The 21,736-nt window shown below is 39.8% G+C and overlaps 1 protein-coding gene across 5 annotated transcripts; it reads right to left on the bottom strand.

The window, feature by feature from the left end:
- Nucleotides 1-267: 267 nt before the first annotated feature.
- On the bottom strand, nucleotides 268-21,528 carry UCHL5 (ubiquitin C-terminal hydrolase L5). 5 transcript variants are annotated; one of them, XM_088799155.1, is made up of 13 exons: nucleotides 21,319-21,517; nucleotides 18,704-18,827; nucleotides 17,231-17,236; nucleotides 15,073-15,136; nucleotides 13,597-13,702; nucleotides 10,743-10,868; nucleotides 10,600-10,661; nucleotides 10,387-10,517; nucleotides 8,750-8,813; nucleotides 6,491-6,593; nucleotides 5,516-5,626; nucleotides 3,116-3,214; nucleotides 268-927 (listed from the first exon to the last, which is right to left on the bottom strand). In XM_088799155.1, exons 1-13 carry the CDS (start codon nucleotides 21,382-21,384, stop codon nucleotides 883-885), a joined length of 1,107 nt encoding a protein of 368 aa, XP_088655281.1. In that variant the 5' UTR covers nucleotides 21,385-21,517; the 3' UTR covers nucleotides 268-882. The 5 variants fall into 5 exon arrangements, 4 of the variants coding, with proteins under 4 accessions (XP_088655281.1, XP_074173150.2, XP_074173149.2 ...); XM_074317049.2 differs by lacking the exons at nucleotides 17,231-17,236; nucleotides 18,704-18,827 and adding an exon at nucleotides 17,317-17,514 and having other exon boundaries at nucleotides 21,319-21,507; XM_074317048.2 differs by lacking the exons at nucleotides 17,231-17,236; nucleotides 18,704-18,827 and having other exon boundaries at nucleotides 5,516-5,623; nucleotides 21,319-21,528.
- Nucleotides 21,529-21,736: the final 208 nt, after the last annotated feature.

The following is a 21,736-nucleotide window of genomic DNA, read 5'->3' on the forward strand; positions in this document are numbered from 1 at the left end:
TCTTAGAAACTACTGGACAGGACTAATTTTGTTCAAATTGGCATGTAAGGATCCTCCACCATTACCATCCTTTTTTAAAAAAGCAGATAACCCTGAATTGTCAAACACCTCATTTTTTACAAAGATACAGCTTAACAGCTTAAAAAACTGAGAGTAAGACCAAAAATCTTTAAGATGTGTTCTTTGCCTGAAATTTTGCTTTGAAAATAATATGCCTTCCTGAGACAATTCTACAATACATAAATAAATAACCCCAAACACTTCAAGAAAGTTTGTGAAAATAAAATTGGGATGTTTATTACTTTTTCTACTGGCAGCAGTGAAAATCACTAGAAACTGTACTTTTGTCCTTTTCAAATGCTTTTCATTAAAATCATACTTTTTCAAATAATTGGTATGGGAGATAAAATTCAGTTTTAAAACCCTCAAAATATTTAGCTATCAAACACAGAAATACTGATTTTTTTTTTCATTAGATCATGATGGAAAGAAACAAGAGTTCCAGTTTAATCAAGATCTGACATTTATACATTTTAAGCATTTAACTGAGCTATGAGATCGAAAGATTAATTGTAACAGTTACAGATAGAGACTATCATTTGTGCATTTTCTAGGTTCATTACGGTACTTCTATGTCCTCAGATCCAATGTCACACAATGGCGTTTGGGCAGGCACTCTTAGCATCCTTTTATTTAATAGGCACTACATGCAATTGATGCAGTAGGGAAGGTGTATGAGTCCATGCACTACAGACAAGACAGACGGGTACTGCTGCCAAACGTGCAGAGTCAAGAGGATGTTGCTCAAAGTTCTTCAAACTTAATGTTTCCATGAAAATAAGTGCAGAAGCAGAAGTGTGAACATATCCCAAAGCATCTTCTTCATTTGGTTTCCTGTACCTTCTTTGCATTCTGTTTTTCCTTTGCCTAGAAATTAAAGATAGTATGCTATAAAATCTTGAAAGTCTGTTTTAGATCATATTAAAATAAAATGTCAGAGGGTATTCTTAAGCTAAAAGGCTTAAAATGCATTGTTTGTAAGATTTCTAGAGTTTGCAACGGACTATTCCTGGACAATTATGAATGTCCACTCTGTCCTCCACAAAAAAAAATCATGTTTGGTTTGTAGTTCTTTCTTATCTGAAGTTGAAATGTATTATTATAAAATAATTATTTTAAAATACACCATTATCCAGACCATAAAGTCATATTCATAAAGACTTCAAAACAACATATTTACATGTGCCTACTTCTCATTAAAATGGAGTTTAAGAAAAATCCTGTTTCTGCATATTTGAATAAATGAGTTTAACCTAATATCACAGTACTAGAATAGCTTATTTATCATTATCATGAGTTGCTTCAGAGAGAAGACGTGCCTTATTCATGGCTACAGACATTAACAGAGAGCCTGGAATATAGCTGCAGCTAGATAAACGATGAATAATTAAAACGTTTCAAAAATTTTAACCAAATAATCAATCTGAAGTCCCTTCATTATCTAGGGAGATGCCAAATATCGCACATGTACAAGAAATAAACGTATCGCAATATTAAATGTGCAATATTAACAATCAAGGAACCCTCAGGAGAAACAGGCAGAAGCCAGCACAGATGCAAACACACCGGCAGGTTGATGGGCATCCCCCCAACACCGGGCGTTCAGATACTGCCACCTTGTGTCCAAAACAGCGCAAGCTAAGGAAGTACATTTCTAACAGAAGCCAAAGCTGTTGTTCTCCGGGCTTTGTTCCAAGTCTGGGGACATACTGTCATTAAAATCAAACAAGAATTGTCCTTTTCCTAATTTGCAAAAAAAATTCACAGACCAATTTTAAAGCAAAATGTACATATATACATTTAAAATTTCTCTAATAACATATGACTGGTCACTAATATTTACCTTACATAAAATCTAATCTACATGATGTAGCACAACAGTCTACGTTATTATTTGTTTACTGTTTTTAGTACAGAAATATGTTGTAGTGTTTTCTACAAAGAACATCATAGCTACTCTGTTAACAGAGCAATTTTGAGGATCACAGGACCCTAACTGTTAATCTAAAATTTTAAGAATCGGTTTCCTTTCTTGGACTTTGTAATTCTAATGCCCTAAGATACATGAATAAAAAACCCTATATGCAAAAGAGATTTAGCAGTGCTGTGCAATAATTTTTTCATATTTAATAGTAAAAGTTGCAGCACACATTTCAGGATCCAGGCAATAAGGTATACACGAGACATTAACTCACATTTCACATTATTTGGAGTACATGCTGATATGAAACAGCTGGGTTGAAATTTATCTTTGCTTCATAAACTTTAAAATTAATGAGAAAAATATACCTACCATGTTTTCTGGTCTTTCAGTTAATTGTCCAAAATTTTGTTTGCCTAGTACTATTCTCTCAAAGTGTTTCTCAGAATGGGGTACACAGACCAGCTGCATTAGAACTGGGGAGGGGGGGACTTATTAAATATTCCTGCCCCCATAACAGAATTACTGGGGAGGGGCCAGGTAACATGTACTTTAAAGTGAATCCAGGGATGGTCACTTTCAGAAACACTGATTTACAGTATAAACTTAAAAACTAATCTAATCTAAATGCTTTTCATTCATCCAATAACTATTTTAAGTGCCTCATGTCAAAGGAAAAATATCTTAGAATTTTTCACTAACCTATGTTAGTTTTCCCTCAGTGGAAAGAATACTAGCTTAGCAATAAGAAAACCTATTTCTTAGTCTTGGCTATATTTTTTTTCTCCCTTCAATGTCCACCTAGCACTAAATTCTATGATTATTCAAATTTTTGTTAAATAAGGAAAAAAAATCTATTACATCAATTGTTAACATTAAAATTTGTTTTTACAGAAAAGAAAATGTTTTCGATGTTATTCTAACACAACACAACCTGAGTTGTGACATGGGATCCTTGAAGACTAAAGCAGTATTGGACTAAACTAACACTCATCTAGAATATGAAACAATAGGTAAAAGCAAACACATAAAAATAAAAAAGCTTCAACCAATTTTACCTCGAGTATCAAGCCAGAAAACAGTCTGTTTGGGGGAATCTAAATGCTACTTACGTACTGACCAAGAAAGCCTTACCTTTTCTACCAGCGGTATTAACTGCTGGTGTTCGGCTAACGTCTTTAATAGCTCCATGATGAAGGGCAGGTAATTATGCTTCCTTCTGATGTTTTCAATCTGAAAAAAAGCAAACATCAAACCACACTAACTACATTTCCACCAAGTTTCTGACATTTTAATTTTGCATCCAACTCAAAATAGAAATGGAAGAAAACCCCCATTCTCAAAAGAAAAATAAAATGAAATAATGAGATTCAGTTTGTACTGAGAATAAAGACTAATACAATAATACACGTGCAGAGTACCTTGGGTGTGGCTTCCTAGTACTCTGGGCTCAGCAGATAACAGAGGCTTTTCAAAGTCTAGTCTAAGATTATTTATGAAAACTGAACTTGCTGAGGCAAGTGAATTTACAACCAACAGGATAAATCGGCACTTTCACTGCTTACTAGAACTATAATCAGGAATAGCCTATTGAGACCAGCTTTATTTTGTGATCAAGAATAATCTTACTTTAAATGGTTTTTATCATAGGGGGTAGACTGTAGAGGGAGAAATGTGTTTTAATGGAAAACTCTGCATTGTCTAGAGCTCAACCTCCCGAGTTACGTGATTCCAGCCTTTTACTGCCCTGAGCTATGTGATGTTTTGTCTGGCAGAGATCATCCCCTTCTCCCACACACACAAAAACCAGTTTCCGTCTTTTGTGAATTCAACATTCCTTTACTTCATATAAATTTGAGCTGCTTTGATTTCTCATTTGAACTAGTTGTGACATTTTCCAGATTCCTTCAATTCATTAAGAAATCAAACAAATTCTTAATACATACTCATTTCACATCAAAATGAGGATCATTTTATCTTTTTCTGACCAAATGATTCTTAAACAATGTACCAGGGAAAGATTCTGAAAACCTAGTTTGTGTCTTATTTTAGGCAAATATTAAAAATCAATTAGGTAATAACCCCTGCATAAGAGTATATAAATGACAGGTAGTTGTTTTTTTATATCACATAAAATGAAAGGTAAATATTCAAACTTTCATCCCTTACTTTCTTGTCTCCTTGAACTTGGCTCCCTTTTCCCTGCCTGGAATACTCTGGAGCCAGCCCCTGCCACTTCCACCTGAAGAAATCCTGCTATTCCAAGGTCCATTATTTTACTTAACAATCACTGGTGGCTGTTAAGTGTGATGCAAAGCACTGTAGTGAGCAACGAAAAGAAAAAGGACACTCCTTGCCTTCCACTGAGCTTTAAATAAAGAACAACGCTTTTTCTACACACACATGACAAATGACATAAGTACCATTTCCCAAGCCATACAAAATTCAAAGTTCCCTTCACTCTTTGCGCTCTCTCTGAGGAAAGCTTATCAGAGACAGACTCCAAGTGAAGGAGATTGATATTATTAAAGATAGGCTTGCTTTATATTGGACTGAATTATACAAATGTTTGACATAATTAAATAAAAAAAAACTTTAACCTCAATAATTGGAAAGCAGAATAAAACAAACTCATTTGTGTATCACATTGGTAAGAGAACCACACCATGAGAAATTTTTTTCAGATGAATTTAAAAACAGTAATTTGTTCATTTAAAATGGGATATAACCTAAGGAAAAAATGAAGAAGAAAACTTTCAATTGTTATTAACAATGCTGGTGTTGTACTGAACCTTTTTTATACATACACACACACACACACACACACACACACACACACGTGCACAAGCATTCTACATACAGCATAAGGCATATAAATATTAATCATACATACATGTGCTATACCTATGTAGTATTAAGCAAGTAATTATGTTACTGTTGCTAGGAACCAGTGTTTTCAGCTGAAAAGATGCAAATGCCCTTTAACCTACAATTAAGTATTAACATGAATTCACATTGAATTTTCTCTTCAAAAATAAAACAAGAAACAGACAAAAATGTATTTCTTAGTGGCCATGTCATAATTCTGACAGGCCTGGGAATTATGACTCCTCAGCGTCACTGAGTACCCTGGGCTCACCACTTCCCACCAGCAGGACTCAGGCTTCTCGAAAAAATGGCTGATTCTGAGTCTGAAGCACAAAATGTACAAATGGGTCCGAAACATCTTGTCATCTAGAAAGCAATTGGAAGCTACCAGAGATGAAGAGTCATGTCAGGACTCAGGAGACGGCTTGAAGCGCCTCCTAATGGCCAAAGGTGGGATAACTGGAGCATCACAACTGCAGTGAACCCGAAAAAACAAAAAGGACAAAGAAACCTCACTAGTTACCTTTGCAGGGTGCCAGAGAATCAACTCATTATTCTGAAAACTAGTCAATAATGGGAGAAAAACAATCAAGCATTCGACATATCTTCATGTCAAAATATACAACTCTACATTAAAACATTAAAGGAGCAAATGAAAAAAAATACCTTATATCTTTTTAATTTCTGTACTTCTTCTTCAATAAGCATCTGATTTTTGGCAACTTCTGACTGAATAGCACTTAACATATTACCCTGATCTGTATCCATGGGTTCCTCCTTAGGGGAAAGAAAAAAATAACACACCCTAGTAATTGAGGTTTAAGTCAAGGATATTTCAAATTGATAAACATAGTACAATTCTTTTCCAATTTTACCCTTAATATGGTGACAAATACCAGCCTAATAACTGTGATATTAAAGGATAAAAGCTGTAGGCAGTACCTTCCATATTTCTACATTTTATAACAATACATATGTTTACCTAAAAACAATCTACAGTGTAATATACTGTATTGCTATAATCTTTGGTTCAGCTGTAAAATAACTTTGCTTAAAAAAAAAAAATACACTTAAGAAAATGTGATCAAAGAAATGTAAAAAAGGTCTTTGGGTCTATTACTAATTCTCTTCTCTAGTCATATTTACTATAGAAAGATAATCAGTCATAAAGACTAGTAAAGAGTATAGGTGAATCTGAATGTACCCAATTAATTCTGTGAGAAATATATTCTAACTTGCTTAATTATATAATATAATGAAATTACAGTAGAGTTATTACTAACACTTACTTAGTGTTTACTATTTGTCACTGTTCAAAGTGGTTTAACATACACTATCTCACTTAATCCTCACAAAAACCTTGTAAGGTAAACATTATTATCCTCATTTCACATGAAGAAACTGAAGCACAAAGAAATATACTCAAATTCTTGCATCCGCTAAATGACAAAGCCAGGGGCTGAATCTAGGCAGCCTGACTCCAGAATATGTTTTCTTAAAACACCGCTCAGGACACTAGATTAAATCTATATATATACTTTTTTTAAAAAAAAGCAAGGAAGGGAAAGAAGGAGAGAAAGAAAAGCAAATACTTTCCCTGAGAATAACTAGGAACTCTTCACTTAAAAACATGCCACAAACCTCAGCCAGCTGTCTTTGTAACTCTGCTATCTTCTGTTCATATATCATTTTTCTGTCAGATACAATGGCCATTAAGTTAAATCGAATTTCACCTTCACTGTACCTAAAAAGAAAAATGTAACAAAAAAAAATGAAGTTTGTAAGGTAATGAAGAACTGTAACACTATTACAATTAAAGTAATCGACTGTGATTACTCATGATTCTCTGGGAGATCCAAGTGAATGGGGAGAGATCCCGTGGTTCATAGATTGGAAGACTCGACATCGTACAATGCCAGTTCTCCTCTAATTGAGGTAAATGTTTGACACAATTCCTATCAAACCCCAGCAAGAATTTTTGTAGCTATAGACAAGATTATACTCAAATGTATATGTAGGAAGGCAGGGCAACTAGTAGAGCTAAAACAATTGTTTTTAGACCTTAGACATCTTTACTGTCTTTGGATCAATTTCTTGTGAGAGTGTTTTCATCAGATACTTTACACCACGTCGTAATAGCTACAACAATTTTGAAGGAATGGCATGAAGTCGGAGGCGTCGGTCTACCTAATGGGAAGACCTACAGCTGCAGTGATCAGGACCGCGTGGTCTGGCAGCGGGCAGACCGAGAGATCAATGGAACGGAACAGTAAACCCAGAAACAGACCCACACGAAGATGCCCAGCAGGCCTTTTGCAAGGGGGCAGGACCGACTCAGTGAGGGAGGACAGCCTTTCGACAAAGGGTGCAGAGCAGTTGGACATTCAGAGGCAAAAAAGCCCCAAAAAACCTTGACTTAACTTCACACCATATATAAAAATTAACAAAATAAGTCACAGACTTAAATGTAAAATGTTTAACTATAAACCCTATAGGAAAAGACAGTAGAAAGATCTTTGGGATCTAAGGCTAGGCAAAGAATTCTTAGATTTGACACTACAGATACGATTCCTGGTGGGAAAGTTTGATAAATGGTTGGACTGCATTGGGAGTAAGAGATTCTGCTCTGCAGAAGACCAGTTGGGAGGATGAACAAATGGGCTACAGACTGGAAGAGAATAACTGCAGGCAATGTGTCTGATTAGGGGCTAGCAGCATCTAGAATTTGTGAAGAACTTCAAGGTTCCACAGTCAAAAAAAAAAAAAAATCCAATTACAAAACAGGCAAAAGGCATGAAAAGATTTTCAACATGATTTGTCATTATGGAAATGAGGATTAAAATCACAATGAAATATCACTACCCATGTATCACAATGGTGAAAATGAAAAACGGACAAAACCAAACGCTAGCAATAATGTGAGAAACTGGATCACTCACACATTGCTGGTGGGAATGTAAAATGGTACAGTCACTCTGGAAAAGAGTTTGCTAGTTTCTTAAAAAATTAAACATGCATTTACCATACGACTCAGCAATGGTACCCCTGGGCATTTATCCCAAAGAAATGAAAACTTATGTTCCCACAAAAATCTGTACCCAAGTGTCTACTGCAGCTTTATTCGTGATAAGCCCAAATTGGAAATAATCCAAATGTTCTTCAATGGGGGAAATGGGCTAAAAAAAAAAAAAAAAAAAAAAAGGTATATCCACACCACAGACTATTACCCATTGACAGAAAAGAAGAATGAACGACTGATGCACTTAACAACCTAGAAAAATCTCCAGAAACTTAACAACCTAGAAAAATCACCAGAATTATGCTGAGTGAAAGAAGCCAATCCAAAAAGGTAACATACTATATGATTCAATTTATGTAACATTCTGTAAATGACAAAAATTATAGAACTAGGCATGAAAGATGGGGGAGGAGGGATGGCAGGGTGACCTTTGTGTCTCTAAAAGGGCCACATGAGGAATCTTTGTGGCGACGGAATTATCCCTTATCTTGACAGCATCAAGGCCGATACCCTGACTGAAACACTGTTACCACTGCAGGCTAAGGGGTACACAAGACCTCTGTATTTTTTTTAATAACTGAATGTGAATATAACTACCTTAAAAAGTTTAATAAAATAATATGTGCTCAGAAACAAAGCTCTACAAAGTCACTGTACAAAATATCTAACTTAATGGAGGTCTGCATGTTTAACTTCCATAAAAATGAGATGACCTCTTACTTTGTAGAATTTAGAGATTTCCTGAAATACATTTCCTGAACACAACTACCCGATCGAAAGCAGATGTTCAATAAGCATTGCTAGAATGAAAATGAAATAAAAGGTGTTAAAAGTGTTTAAGAGCCAGAGCGTTGTGCCCGTGAAACGAGCTGAGAACTTACTTCTGGATCCTTTTCTCAATGACTGGCCTCACTGCGCCAATCCAGTCGTCCTGATTGCACGCGCCTAGAAAACAACGTGAAAGCATTGAAAGCAAATACAGTCAACATTGACATCATTTCAAAAGTTTGGTCAAAAATCTCTCTTTTTTTATACACATTTTAGGAAATTCAGGATGGTAAACATCCTTTTAGCACTGCTATGTTCAGCTTCAATTCTTATTTTCTGAGTAATAACATGGGGAAAGAGCACAACCTAATTTACTCTGCCACGTTATTTCATCACTTAGCAAGTACTGAACAGATGTTTGAGAAGGCAATGAATTAGGGAGTTCTATCATTAAAACTCGCAACTCTGAGAAATAAGGATAACTACCTTCCTTTTACAGATGACAAAACTGACCACTAAGAAAAACCAGCAGCCACGTTAGTGGAAAAATAAGGATTTAATCCTTATCTGCAAGACTTCCCACCACCGTAACTATAGAATAAAAAACTGAAATCTACACATAAAGCAAAAGCAATTTTATCCAATTGTTTTAATCTTCTTTTTCACCGTAAGTTTTAGCATAGCCACCAGCTGTACAGTAAAACTGGCTGTTCTCTCTCCTCTCTTACTTCCTTTATATTTGATGGTTCTAATGAATTAATGGCTGACCGGACAGAGCCAACAGAGAAAATGCAGAAATTAGATCAATCACTAAACTAGACAAAATCAACTTCTATAGAACTGAAGAAATATTCTATTCCTTTTCTATAACAGACATAGAAAAATAAATATTTGTAAATTTAGAGATAAGATGTAAATCTGTGTTAGATAAAAAAATCATTGGTTCTATAGTCAAAAAGTATAAACAAAATGAAACTATGATAACTTTTTTTAATGTGAAAGTATAAAGTTTTATGAACAACAGATAACATTCAGATAACATTAGATTCAATAAAATTAAAACAGGTTTTGTTGGACTTAAAAATGGACTTAATAAACAACAAAAAAAGAAAACTTAATGAGATAAAAATAAGGAGTTAAGATTCTTTTATAGACCTATTAATTTCAGTACTATGTAAGAACCACCCATTGCACCCTCACCCTCAGAAACCATTTATCATTTTTGCTTACGGTTAGAAACAGGGTGGGATGAAGACAAATCTAACCTTTGGCACAAAGGACAGCACATTAATGTGCTACTGAAAGAGCAACTTTGAAGAAAAATATTTTTGTAGATGGTTCAACACTGAATTAAAGTGATTCTGAATGATCCAATTTCAATGAAAATATTTTAGTACAATATAAGAAATGCTTACTCTCGCTTATCAGTAGGTTAAAAATGGCAATAATAACTTCAGTTCACTAGATGAAGTAGTTTTTAAATGTTAACTGGAGAATAAAAAAATTATGTCATCGATGGATTAAACATTCTTTTCTCTTAGCAAGAAAGGTTCCAATTGAACTAGTCAATACACCCTTCCTCTCTGTTGATTTCCTAAGTACTGAAGAGCGTAAAGCCTTCTTGATATTTACTGCCTTGCAGCCCTCTTCCCCTTCAAAATCTAAGCTGCACTGCGGCTAAAGCAGAGGTGAAAACTCAATCTCTTTTCCCTTCTCAAAAGTGAAGTACCAGGAACAGGAATCGGATTACCTAAATCAATCGGTCCTTCTCTTAATCCATCTAATTCATACAGTCTCCCATTAACAGGGACATAACTGACAAAGTGAAATGCATCTTCTTCTTTTGCTGACGTCTTTGCATCAAATTCAAACATCTGCTGTCTGCAGTGAAGAAAAAAAAAAATCGTGAGACACAAACAAGCAAAGAAAGAAACAGGGTTTCCGTAAAATAAAGTCTCTTTACCTGGCAAAGCTGTTGTGTACTTGTCGGATCACGTCCGAATTGCTCAGTGCCAAACCTTTCATCTGAAATAAGTTTTTAGAGCAGCCCATTAAAATAAGAACAACACAAATAGGGCATTTTAGGAATACTTAGACTGTACTCACAGCTGCATCAAAGCTTTGTGAAAATTCTTTAAACTCTGCTAAGGTCTCCCCTAAGTGGACGTCTTGGTGGGTGCAGTTCAGCAACACACTGACTATGGCTTGAGTAGCACACGCATTATTAATCACCTATAAAATACAACAGCAAAAACATCCGTTTGTGTAAAAGATGCAGCTTTTACCTGGTGACAGTGACCCCCAGAATATGAAGAACGTTAATAGTTTGCCCATTTTATTTCACACAGACTTAGCATAACCATGTTTAATTTCCATTCTAACCGAGTTTCAGGAATTTGCTGAAAATTCTGGACGGGAAGATGCTAGGAAACCAAATATGTGAAATGAACTCAAGAGTATCGGTGAGAACAATCCAGGTAGGGTAACAAGACCCATCTTTCCTGACATAAAACAAGGCTGGGTAAACCAACAGAAGATGCCTCGCCTTCCGTTCACTTCCTCCAAAACCCGTTTCTAGCTGTCTGACTTCGACCCGCGTTCCAGCACCCAGCCAAGCTCCAAGTCACTCACCTGTGTCTCTCCGAGAAATTATCCTACAACTCCTAAAATAGTGTTTACCTTCATCTGAATTCCTAAAAAAGGGTTCAAACTGTCCACATACAGTTTCAACTCAATTATACAGTCTTTATACTGTCATCATCTAACTGTTAGGTGTTTATTTAACAGATCATGTGGGCGTTACAGTCTAGTCAAGAGGTGGCATTTAGGTGGCACTTAGTACGTGCCAGGTACTTTTTTTCTAGGCATTTCACATGTATTAATTCTTGTTGTCCTCTCAACAGCCTATGAAGAAGGAGAAGTATTATCGTGCTCCTTTCCATTTGTGGAGGCTGAGGTACCAAGAGGTTAAGCCACTGCCCACAGGGCAGAGCCAGCAGACGCAGGCACCTGGTTCTGGAACTCACGCGCTTAGCCGCCATGCCAGACTGGTTCTGTGCACACACGTGGCCTGTCCAGCAGGATTATAACCTCTATGGACAAGGGCCCCGCCCACAGTGCCTGCGGCACCCACACAGCGTCGCAAGCACAGAGCTGGGAAGAACCTCAGGTGACCCGAGTGAACACCAGCAAAATCAACTGTAGAGTGGAACTAAACTTGCTAAATGACCGAAAAAATACAGCTTCGTCCTATTGCTATATTTTGTTACTATACTGTAATTAAGTACCATTTTCTAATTGCAGTCTTTCCCTAAAATGCTAATTCAATTACGATTTTACAATGTGGTCAGTTATCTATTTATAGCCTTCCTGATTTCAGAAGGAAAACTTTCAACTGTCTCCCTCTTTAATTCCTGTATTCCTCTACTTTTCAGGTTGCCAGAGGCTTGTGAACGTCCGCCAGATTCTTACGTTTAACTACAGTAGGTTTGAAAAACCTTGATAATCCTGTTTTCTCCACTAGAAAACACTCTCTTACACCCAATTCTCAAACAAATATGATGATACACCACACTTCCGTAATTCCTCTCTTCTAGTATTTTGTACTTAAAACTGTCTCATAATTGATGAATTAGGGGAAAGTAACAGATCTAGAATCCGATCAATATTGTTGCTCTTTTAAAAAGTAATTCTCTGATCAGAATCACAGTTCTTTAGTACATTTGGGTGAAAATTTTTGTTTAAAGGAGACTTCATAAAGGTAGTCACTCAAACTTTGTTGAGACGGTGCTCCCTTATCTTGGGCCAGAATTATCTCGGGTGAAATTATCTGGGGATGGGTTGGTAGGAGGAAAGTTAGATGTTAAAATTCATAGTCATTCACACATTCTTCCAAAGTCACGGCACATTAAGGAGAGACTATGTACCCAACACTAGGCTAATGCGAAGACATCACCGAACATTCCTATGATCTAAGGACTTCAACTCTATCATCCATAACTTTTTTACAATGAATAGAAAATAACTCCTTCCCAACTCATCAAATTGTACACATTGAATATGTGACATCGGTGTCTACTGATTATATTTCTGTCAAGTTAGGTCCCTAAATGGGCCTGGCCCCTTCCCACCCGACGCCACCTCCCCCTTGCTGTTGAGAGGACAATCTGTATCCTTTCCCTGGGATGGACCATGACTGTAACTATGACAGCTTTTGGTGAAGTCTATGAGTTTTTCTAGCAAATTACAGAACGTGCGGGTGGTCTTGGGGGTCCGTGAACTCTGTAGTTGGTGTTCGAACTGACGGTGGCATCAGATTGTTTTCAAACTTCGTACTATGGCTTTCATTTCACTCTAGGCAGCCCTTATCACCTCTGTAATTTTACATTTCACTGATGAATAGTAATCTCTTCCACTAAACTCTAAGCACCGTGAGGGCAGGGATCACGACTGTTATCATTCCCCAGGCAGCCAGCACAGTATCTGGCCCATTGCGGGCACTCCCTCATTCTTTCCTGAAGGACTGAACAGACGACGTCAGACAGACCCTGGACCACTGCAACACGACCCGAAGCAAGTACGTCGGACCTTAGCTTTGTCCTCAGTGAAGTGGTAACTGGACAGTGATGCTGGGTAGAGACGCTTTACCAAACTGTCCTTCCTGGATGCTTGTGCACAGACTGTAATTACCAGAAGACAATTTATTTTCTCAGTGTTTTATTAATGATCCACAGACATGCACACCTCAAATTAGAGTGTATGATCGGCAGAAGACAGCCAGTATTATTGCCTCCCGAAATTGATGCAATTCTTTGGGGAATCTCAACCATTTTAAAGAGTGTAAAGGGGTCTTAAGAGAAAAAGTTGGAGGATGGCTACATTAAGGACACATAGGTACAAGAATCCTGTTTGTAAGAAAGACTGCTCTCAAGACTTCAGCGTACCCACCCAAGGACCGTACCTGCTTAGCAAAAAATATCGTGTCAAGTCTGGAGTCCTGAACCACCGAGCCTGCTGGTTCTTCTCCTGGCTGCCACTTGAAAAGAAAAATTAACCCGTGAACTGGCCTACAAAATAAAATACAAATTAGTGACACCAAACCCTGCTTCTTTTATAACACACTGTCAGTATGGTAAAGTTTAGTCAGCCACTTAACACATACAATGCAAATAAAGTAAATTTGAAGTTTTTTAAAGGTTTCTATTGCTTTTTAGCCACTAGAATGTTGCCTAAGGCAAAGGTAACAAAACTCAAAATCACATCAGTTGAAACAGAATTATAATGAAAGGTTTGTTCTCAGATCTGTGGAGTATTCATTTCTACCTTGTATCACCTCACTTAAAAAAAAAGGAACACAGCAAAACGAGAAGCTGCTAACCCCATACTGAAGTCCAGTAGGTACGAATCAAGTTCACCGAGGGTGTTTAAGGATCTATGGCTGACAGCGTACATGTTATAAAATACAGGGAGTCACCTTCATGTGATTATTGGATTCATGAACAATCGTCAAACTACAGCAGGAACGGATACTGGTCTGTAATGAAGTCATCCACTTCCCTACAGGAACTGCTGCTGCCCTTGAGGCAGAAAATCACCCCTCTAGATGCTCTCCAGGCTCCTCCACAACTCCCTTCCTTGCAACAAACATCATTCCTATCCTTTAAAAACAGTTCAGGTGACGCATCTTTAATTCACCTTCCCTGATCAGTCAGCTAGAGCTGGTCTCTCATTCCATCCAAAATGCTTGCACTTTGGGGGGGAGGGGGAGCAAACGACCCCATTCTTACTGCTCCCTTCTTCCTATTAAGAACATGAGCCATATCCCAACTGTCCCCGTTTCCCTGTGAATAGCCTACTCTGTCCCCACCCCAAGAACTCTCCCAGCAGTCAAAGCTCCTCTAGCCCCCCATTTGCACGACAGGGTGAGGCTTGGCGGCGGTAAGGAGAGGCTCAGAGAGGTCACTCTAGTCAGGGTGGGGAGAAGAAGCTACTTTCTTGGCGTCTACATTTGGAATCTGAACTGTAACCTCCCCAGCAGCGATAGGATAATGCACAGACATGTTCTGTTTCACTATTAATATACATTATCTATTATTATGCTTTTGCAGACTGACCTCGTATTCATGTCTTTTATGTTAAAATGTGTCCCATGTTCTAATCCTATCGATCAGTAAGTGAATGCTGTAAAAAATCAACCAGTTAGTACTTTGTTGATATGGAATCACAGGGACATAGTTTTTAATCCCTTGTAAGTTACTTATTTATGAGTCTCAGGTTCGTGATTATCAAATGAGAATAATAATACCGATCTTGCCAGGACTGAAACAAGCTTTGAAGGACATAATGTATTCAGCCTACGGTAATCCAAGTAAAACAAACACACAAAAGTTCGCTTTAGTATAGACATTATTTTTACCACAACTAAAACTATACTTACTTTAATTTTTCAAAATTCTCGGGCTCTAAACTCCATATTTCTTCTACCTGGGCTCCTCGGCAACCTAAAATAAGAAATCCTTTCTTCAGAATACAAAATACATACCTTTACCTTTAAATATTAACTAAAAGAAATGCATATTTAGGAGCAATAAGACAGGACAAATTAAAATGGTAAAAGTTCAGAACCAAATCCCATTGTTTTCTTTACTATTTTCTAAGTATTTACAATGGGAATATATTACTTTTATAATTTTAAAAAGTTTCAAAAGTTTTTCACTGAAACGCCACCCCATGACTGCTCCTTCTTGGTTTTTATCAATCTCTGGCTCTTTTTTCATTCACTATTTTGATTCAACTGCTAAGCTTCCCCAGCTCTGCGCTCAGCCCTCTTTTTCTCTTATTGCACATTTTAAAAATAGTATTAAGTAACTACCACTTAACAGTGACTTTTGTATCACATATTTACTCTGACCTTTTTCCTAAATCCCTATTTTTTATTTTCAACTACCCCCAAACATGCTCTTCCTCTAGGACATTGGTTCTCAACCAGGATGATTTTTTGCTCCCCACCCCAGGGAACATTACACAATATCTGGAGACATTTTTACTGTCACTATTGTCCCCCTGGGGGGCAGTGGGCTATGGCATCTAGTGGGTAGAGGCCAGAGATGCTCAACATCCTACAAGGGACAGAACCTGACAACAAAGACTTATCTGGTCCAAAATGTCAACAGCCAAGGCTGAGACACCAGTAAGTGTCTCCCGTAGGACGTGTCACAGCAATGGTGTGCTGGTTAAGAGCGTGGCCTCCAAACTGCCGGGGTGTGAATCCTGGCACCTCTGTTTACTAGCTGCATGATCATTTAACCTCTCCGTTCCCCATACTTACAGAGTTGTTATAAGGAATAAGTGACATAATTTATTATGCTTGAGCTACATTTAATACAGTGCCTGGCACGCTCTAAGTGTTCACTAAATGTTAGCTATATTATCGCAATGCAAAAAAAAGCTACATTTACTAGTGCCTTCTACGTGTGAAGTGCTTTAAAAGCATTTTCTTTAATCCCAGTAAGGCAAGTATTACATGGAACAGGGTTAGGATGCTAAGTGGCTTGCTTAAATTCACTACAGCTAGTACATGCCAAGAAACTAACTAAAACCCACGTCCAGTTCCAACGTCTGGGCACTTTCTAATATTCCAGATTATGTTCAAGTGAGAACTAGAGAAGCCTGCGGACCACCTGCAGAAACCAATGGTTAAAAAAGAAAAACGTTCAGCGGCCAGATAGCTCAGTTGGTTAGAGCACGAGCTCTGAACAACGGGGTTGCTGGTTCGATTCCTACATGGGCCAGTGAGCTGCGCCCTCCACAACTGGATTGAGGACAGCAAGCTGCCACTGGGCTTCTGGAGGGACGTCTGGATGGCTCAAATGGTTAGAGGGCGAGCTCTCAAAAGCAACGTTGTCGGTTCAATTCCCCCATGGGATGGTAGGCTGTGCCCCTGAAACTAAAGATTGAAAACAGTGACTGGAGTTGGAGCTGAGCTGTGCCCTCCACGGCTATATTGAGGGATGACAACTTGGAGCTGATGGGCCCTGGAGAAACACACTGTTCCCCAATAAAATAAAATTTTAAATGGAAAGAAAAAAGTTGGGTGAACCAACTATGTGACTTTGGGCATGTCAGTTGGCTCTGCTCAGCAAATATCTATGAAGTGCCCCACCCACTCTGCTATTAGAGATATACGTACAAGGAGAGTTACTACATAGTTTGTAATAGAGAAGAACTAGAAACAACCTGCGGTTGTTGCTAGGTTGCTAGACACAAACACATAGTAAGTTGGGCAAAAAACCTTGTAAACGTGACCCTGTACCTATGAGTGCAGGAAAGTGCACAAAGGGGCACTTATGCCATTGCTAACAGGGGTTCCGGCTATTGGAAATCAATCGTAAAAAGGCCAGATGTTAAAACATGGTACATATCATAACCAAACCACAGAAGTCCACAGGATAACAGTGCCCCAAAATCTTTTGCACGGGTGGAATTTCAAGTGGTGACACTGTTTAAACAACCCTATGTTAAACACATACTCATCTCTTTGTTCAGGGAAAACAAGGTATGTACTCAACTCTTAGCATCTCGCTTTATACCTGCACAATAGCTAATGATCCCCGAGTGTACATTCAATGTCCAGTAAATACATGGCACAGGGGAAAGAGAAACAAGCAATGATTCAAGAGACCTGGGTTCTGGCCTCAGCGCTGCCTTTCCAGTTCTTATCCTTCGTGTTAAGAAAACACGGGGCTGGCCCAAGTCCTCCCCATCTGCCTCAGCTCGCCGGCCAGAGCCGTGGTGGATGATGGGCCTCTGCTCACTTCCTGCTGGGGCCCAGGTGGACTCTGTGCGGTCAGTAACACAGCCGCCGTACCTGGGTGAATGCCTTAAACCAAGAGGAGCAAGGTCAGAACAAAAAGTGAAGGGGGAAAGCCACCTGGCTTTTTAACGTAAGCACGAGAGAGATGAAAGCGACCTGGTACAAAGGGCCCAGGAGAGCAGATCAATCGGACCAGCTGAAGGAATGGCATGTTTGGTGTGGGAAGCATGGATTTTGTTGACAGGCCGTCCTCAATGGGCTGCTCCTTTTTCTGCCTGTCTCCTGAGAGGAATTCCCAGATTGGTTCGGAACCACCTTTTCAAGGATGTTAGTAAATGGACTGGGGAGTGTCTGTCTCTGTGGCAGAGGGAAAGACTACGTGCTGCCCATGAAACTGCAGGCTTGCCAGCAGCCTCTTTACTCATAGAAAATTGGGAGCTCGTCCAGTTCAGGGCCCCTCAGCTATGACAGACTCGCATGTGCAGCATCCACCTGGGTCCCCCCTCCACTGCCATGAATTGGAGGACACGGGAACCAAGACAAACGTGAATCTCCTGGCTGCTGTCTTTTGTGCCACAAGGAATTCAACCCCTCCTCTCTAAAGGAACACTTGTCTGCCAGCGTCCATAAAACAGTGGCAGGCGAACTCGTTAGCTGGCAAGCAGGGTAAAATCTAACACTTCATCATTCTTAGTAGATGCTGGACACTGTCAAATGCTTTTTATACCTATGGAGATAACTGTATGGTTTTTCTTCTTTAGTTTGTTAATATGGTCAATTATATTGAATTTTGAATGTTAAACCAACCCTAAATTTGAGGTATAAACCCCATTCAGTCATGACACAGTGTCCATTTAATATATTACTGGATTTGATTTGCTAAAATTTTGTTCAGAACGTTTGCATCTAGGTTGATGATAGCTATAGGACTGCAATTTCCTTTTCTTGTAATGTTTTTGTCTTGTTTGAATATTAGGGTAATGCTGGCCCTCAGAGAGTAAGTTGGGAAGTATTCCTTCTCCAATTTGGGGGGAAAAGTTGTGTAGAATTGGCATTACCTATTCCTTAAATATTGAATAGAATTTACCAGTGGCTAGAGTTGTCTCTGTGAAAAGACTTTAAATTACAATTCAATAAATGTAAGGCTATACTGGTTATTTCCTCTTGAGTGAGCTTTGGTAATTTGTGGCTTTAAAGGAAATTGTATATTTCCACTAATTGTCAAATGTATTGGCATATAGATGTTTAGTCTATTCCCTTATTATTCTTTTGATATCTGTGGAACCTGTAGTGGCATCATCTCTCTTATTCCTGATATTGTTTGTGTCTCTTGTCCTTTTTCTGATCAGTCTGGCTAGAGATAAACCCAATTTATTGATCTTTGAGAAACCGACTTTTGGTTTCATTTTCTCCACTATTTTTCTCTTTTCTGTTTGTCTGATTTGAACTGTGATCTTTATTATTTCATCTTTTTATTTTAGGTTTAATTTGCTCTTCTTTTTCCAGTTTCTTAAAGTGAATGCTGGGGTTATCGATTTGTTGTAGGAAAAAGAAAGGAAATCCAGTCCCTTTTACTCCATCTTGGCTGGAAGCAAAAATTCAGTGTTTTCGTTTGTTTGTTTGTTTGTTTGTTTGTTTTTTTAAAGGAGGGCATAGCTCACAGAGGCCCGAGTGGGGATAGAACTGGCAACCTTGGTATTATCAACAGCACGCTCTATCCAACTGAGCTAAACAGCCAACCCACAGCTTCTATTTTTAATTGGTAGACTATCAGAGTTTTGGTACACTTATGAATTAGGTATGTACCATACCAATTCAAAGTATAGTTCTGCTCCATCAGTTTCTTAATAAGAACTTTGCTTTTACCATGACGTTACAGTCCACCAAAATGTGTATTTATATACTCACTGAATCCACAAATAATGTCTCCTCCAATGAAGAAACTTTTAAAATAAATTTAAAATAGCATTCAGAATCCAATAAGATGTTTCACTTTTGAAAAAATGAATTTCCAAAAGTTTTTTAAATCCATGAACTGGATGAGACAAATAAAATGGGAATGGTTGGAATGAACTTATTTTCTCTCTGAAGCATCTGATGATGATATATAACTACCATCATGTAACTTTTTGCAAAGTTCTTCTTCTAATGGAACCAACCCATTAACAGCTATTGCTTCACTTTCATTTGCGCAGGTGCAAAAGGTGTGTTTACATATCACTCTCTTATGCATGACTTCAGTGTACGTCCAAAACTGAGCCCATTTTCTTGTTCATCAAGCTTGTTCTCTTGTACTTCACAGGCCACCCAGGCTAGAATCCACGGAGTCATTTTCACATTTTTCCTTACATCTAGTTAGCAGCCGTCCAGTGGATTTAAATACAGCAAAAGTACTGCATCTAACTCCTCTCTCTAACCCACGACTTTATGTCAAGCCAATCATTTCAGACTTCAGCCATTGTAATTCTTCTAGCTTCTCACTTCATTCCAATCCACTGTGCACACTACACATAGTGAACCCTTTTTTATTATAAAAATGTCATGTCAGCATTCAAATATCTTTGGCAGTTCAGTCCCCAGTGACTACAGGACAATCCAAACTTCTCATACACAACATGGCACACAATCCGGCCTCAGTTTAGCTTTCAGCTTCCCATTCAAATACTCCTCGTCTGTCACATGACGTTTTAGTCACTTTACGAGCTGTTCCTTAAGCCACATGCTCTAACATCACTGCTGCTCCTTCTTGCTTCTGCCTGTGCTCTCCCACTGCCTGTGTCCGTGTAACATCCTGTACGTCCTTTGACATAGCAATCAATACACCCAATTATAGTTTGTCAGTTCCCTGGAACAGCAGTCATGGTTGAAGCACAGTAACAATTCCCAAATCTTACCAGTGTGCCTGAGATATAGCAGTAGGTAAACAATATAACGCTTGGTAAGTCGTAGTCCAAATATTCAGCTACGTACAACAGACACTACCTTTATCGGCGTTTAATTTTGGTCAGGAGTACAAGTTTCAACATAATAACCACCATTAATAATATTTGAGGAAATGTAACAGATAAACTTACTGCACAAAACAGAGGCTGGGAGCCCGAGGGAAAGGAACAAGGATAAAAAGTGCAATGTGTTGATTATTCTAGGATGGCGAGCAATGCAGCCGAAAGAAGTTAGGAGGCAAGCATATGGCCTCTAGACTGCAGCGCTGGCTCAAGAAAACACCCTTCCCCGGAAGACAAAAATGAGCAGGACTAGCGAAGTGGCCCGGGGGTCCCACGCAGTGTGCGCGCGTGGACGCCCACAGGGCTCCTCACATCCAAGCTGCTCCGCTTTGAAGAACTAGACTCTCGGGCTCCGGGGCGGCTGGGGCCTGGACTCCCCGCCCTAGACAAGGCGCACCCTGGCGTTTCCTGCAGCGCTGCCGGCCTGACACCTGCGCCTGGGCGCACCTGCCCGGCGTGGAGCGCGCTGCGCACAGAAGCGGCGGCGGAAAGGCAGAGACTGACGCCGAAGGGGTTGGGGGTGGAGGGGGAACGAGGACTCAGGTCGGCGAAGCGAACCATTGAGCGCGGAATCCTGAACCTGCGGCCGCGCACAGACACACACACACACACACACACACACACACGCACACGCACACGATCCCGCCCGCGTGGTGCGGCTCTCACAATCACAGCGGAAACGCAAGCGTCCGGGGCGCGAAAGGGGGTGGGAGCCCTGCATTTCCCTGTCCCCGAGTCCCTCCCGGTCTCTGGAGTCGCCCGCCTTCCGACGCGGGGCGGCGGTGGCCGCAGGGAACCCCCCTCCATACCCAGCCAGGGCCTCCTCCGTGATCCCCCGGCCCGTGACGGTCCCCTGGGCGCTCACCGAATCCTTTAATGAGCTCGGTGAAGACCCCGGGGTCGCTTTCCATGAGGCACCACTCCCCGGCATTGCCCGTCATGGCCCCGGCCACACACCGCCCCGCTCCACTTGGGACTCTGGCCGCCCCCGGCACCCGCGGCCGCCGGCCACTGATCTCCGCAAACCCGCCGCTGAGCACGTCAACCTCACGTCACCCGCCAACTTCCCGACAGCCTCCGAGCGCCGCCCCCCAGCTGCCCCCCCGCAGCGCAACAGAGCGCGGGAGGACGCTCTAGCCAACGAAGAAGCAACGAAACTCCTCCACAGCTGCGCCGCACGCGTAGCTGATGCGGAAGGGGCGGGCCCCGGGCGGAAGGGGCGGGGCTTAGGGCGCGAGAGGAGGTGACATCCGGGACCCTCGCCAGTCCGGAGCGACGGCGGG

Source organism: Rhinolophus sinicus, chromosome 6, assembly GCF_057876585.1.
Source record: "Rhinolophus sinicus isolate RSI-liver-muscle chromosome 6, RSI-T2T, whole genome shotgun sequence".
Taxonomy (NCBI): Eukaryota; Metazoa; Chordata; class Mammalia; order Chiroptera; family Rhinolophidae; genus Rhinolophus; species Rhinolophus sinicus.

Coding starts and splice junctions, on each gene's coding strand:
- UCHL5 (XM_088799155.1), bottom strand. CDS start 21,384: ATGCCGGGGAGTGGTGCCTCATGGAAAGCGACCCCGGGGTCTTCACCG. Junction 18,828..21,318: donor CGAGCTCATTAAAGGATTCG/GTGAGCGCCCAG, acceptor GGTTTCTCAAAG/ATCAATAAATTGGGTTTATC. Junction 5,627..6,490: donor TACAAAGACAGCTGGCTGAG/GTTTGTGGCATG, acceptor CTTTCCCCTAAG/GAGGAACCCATGGATACAGA.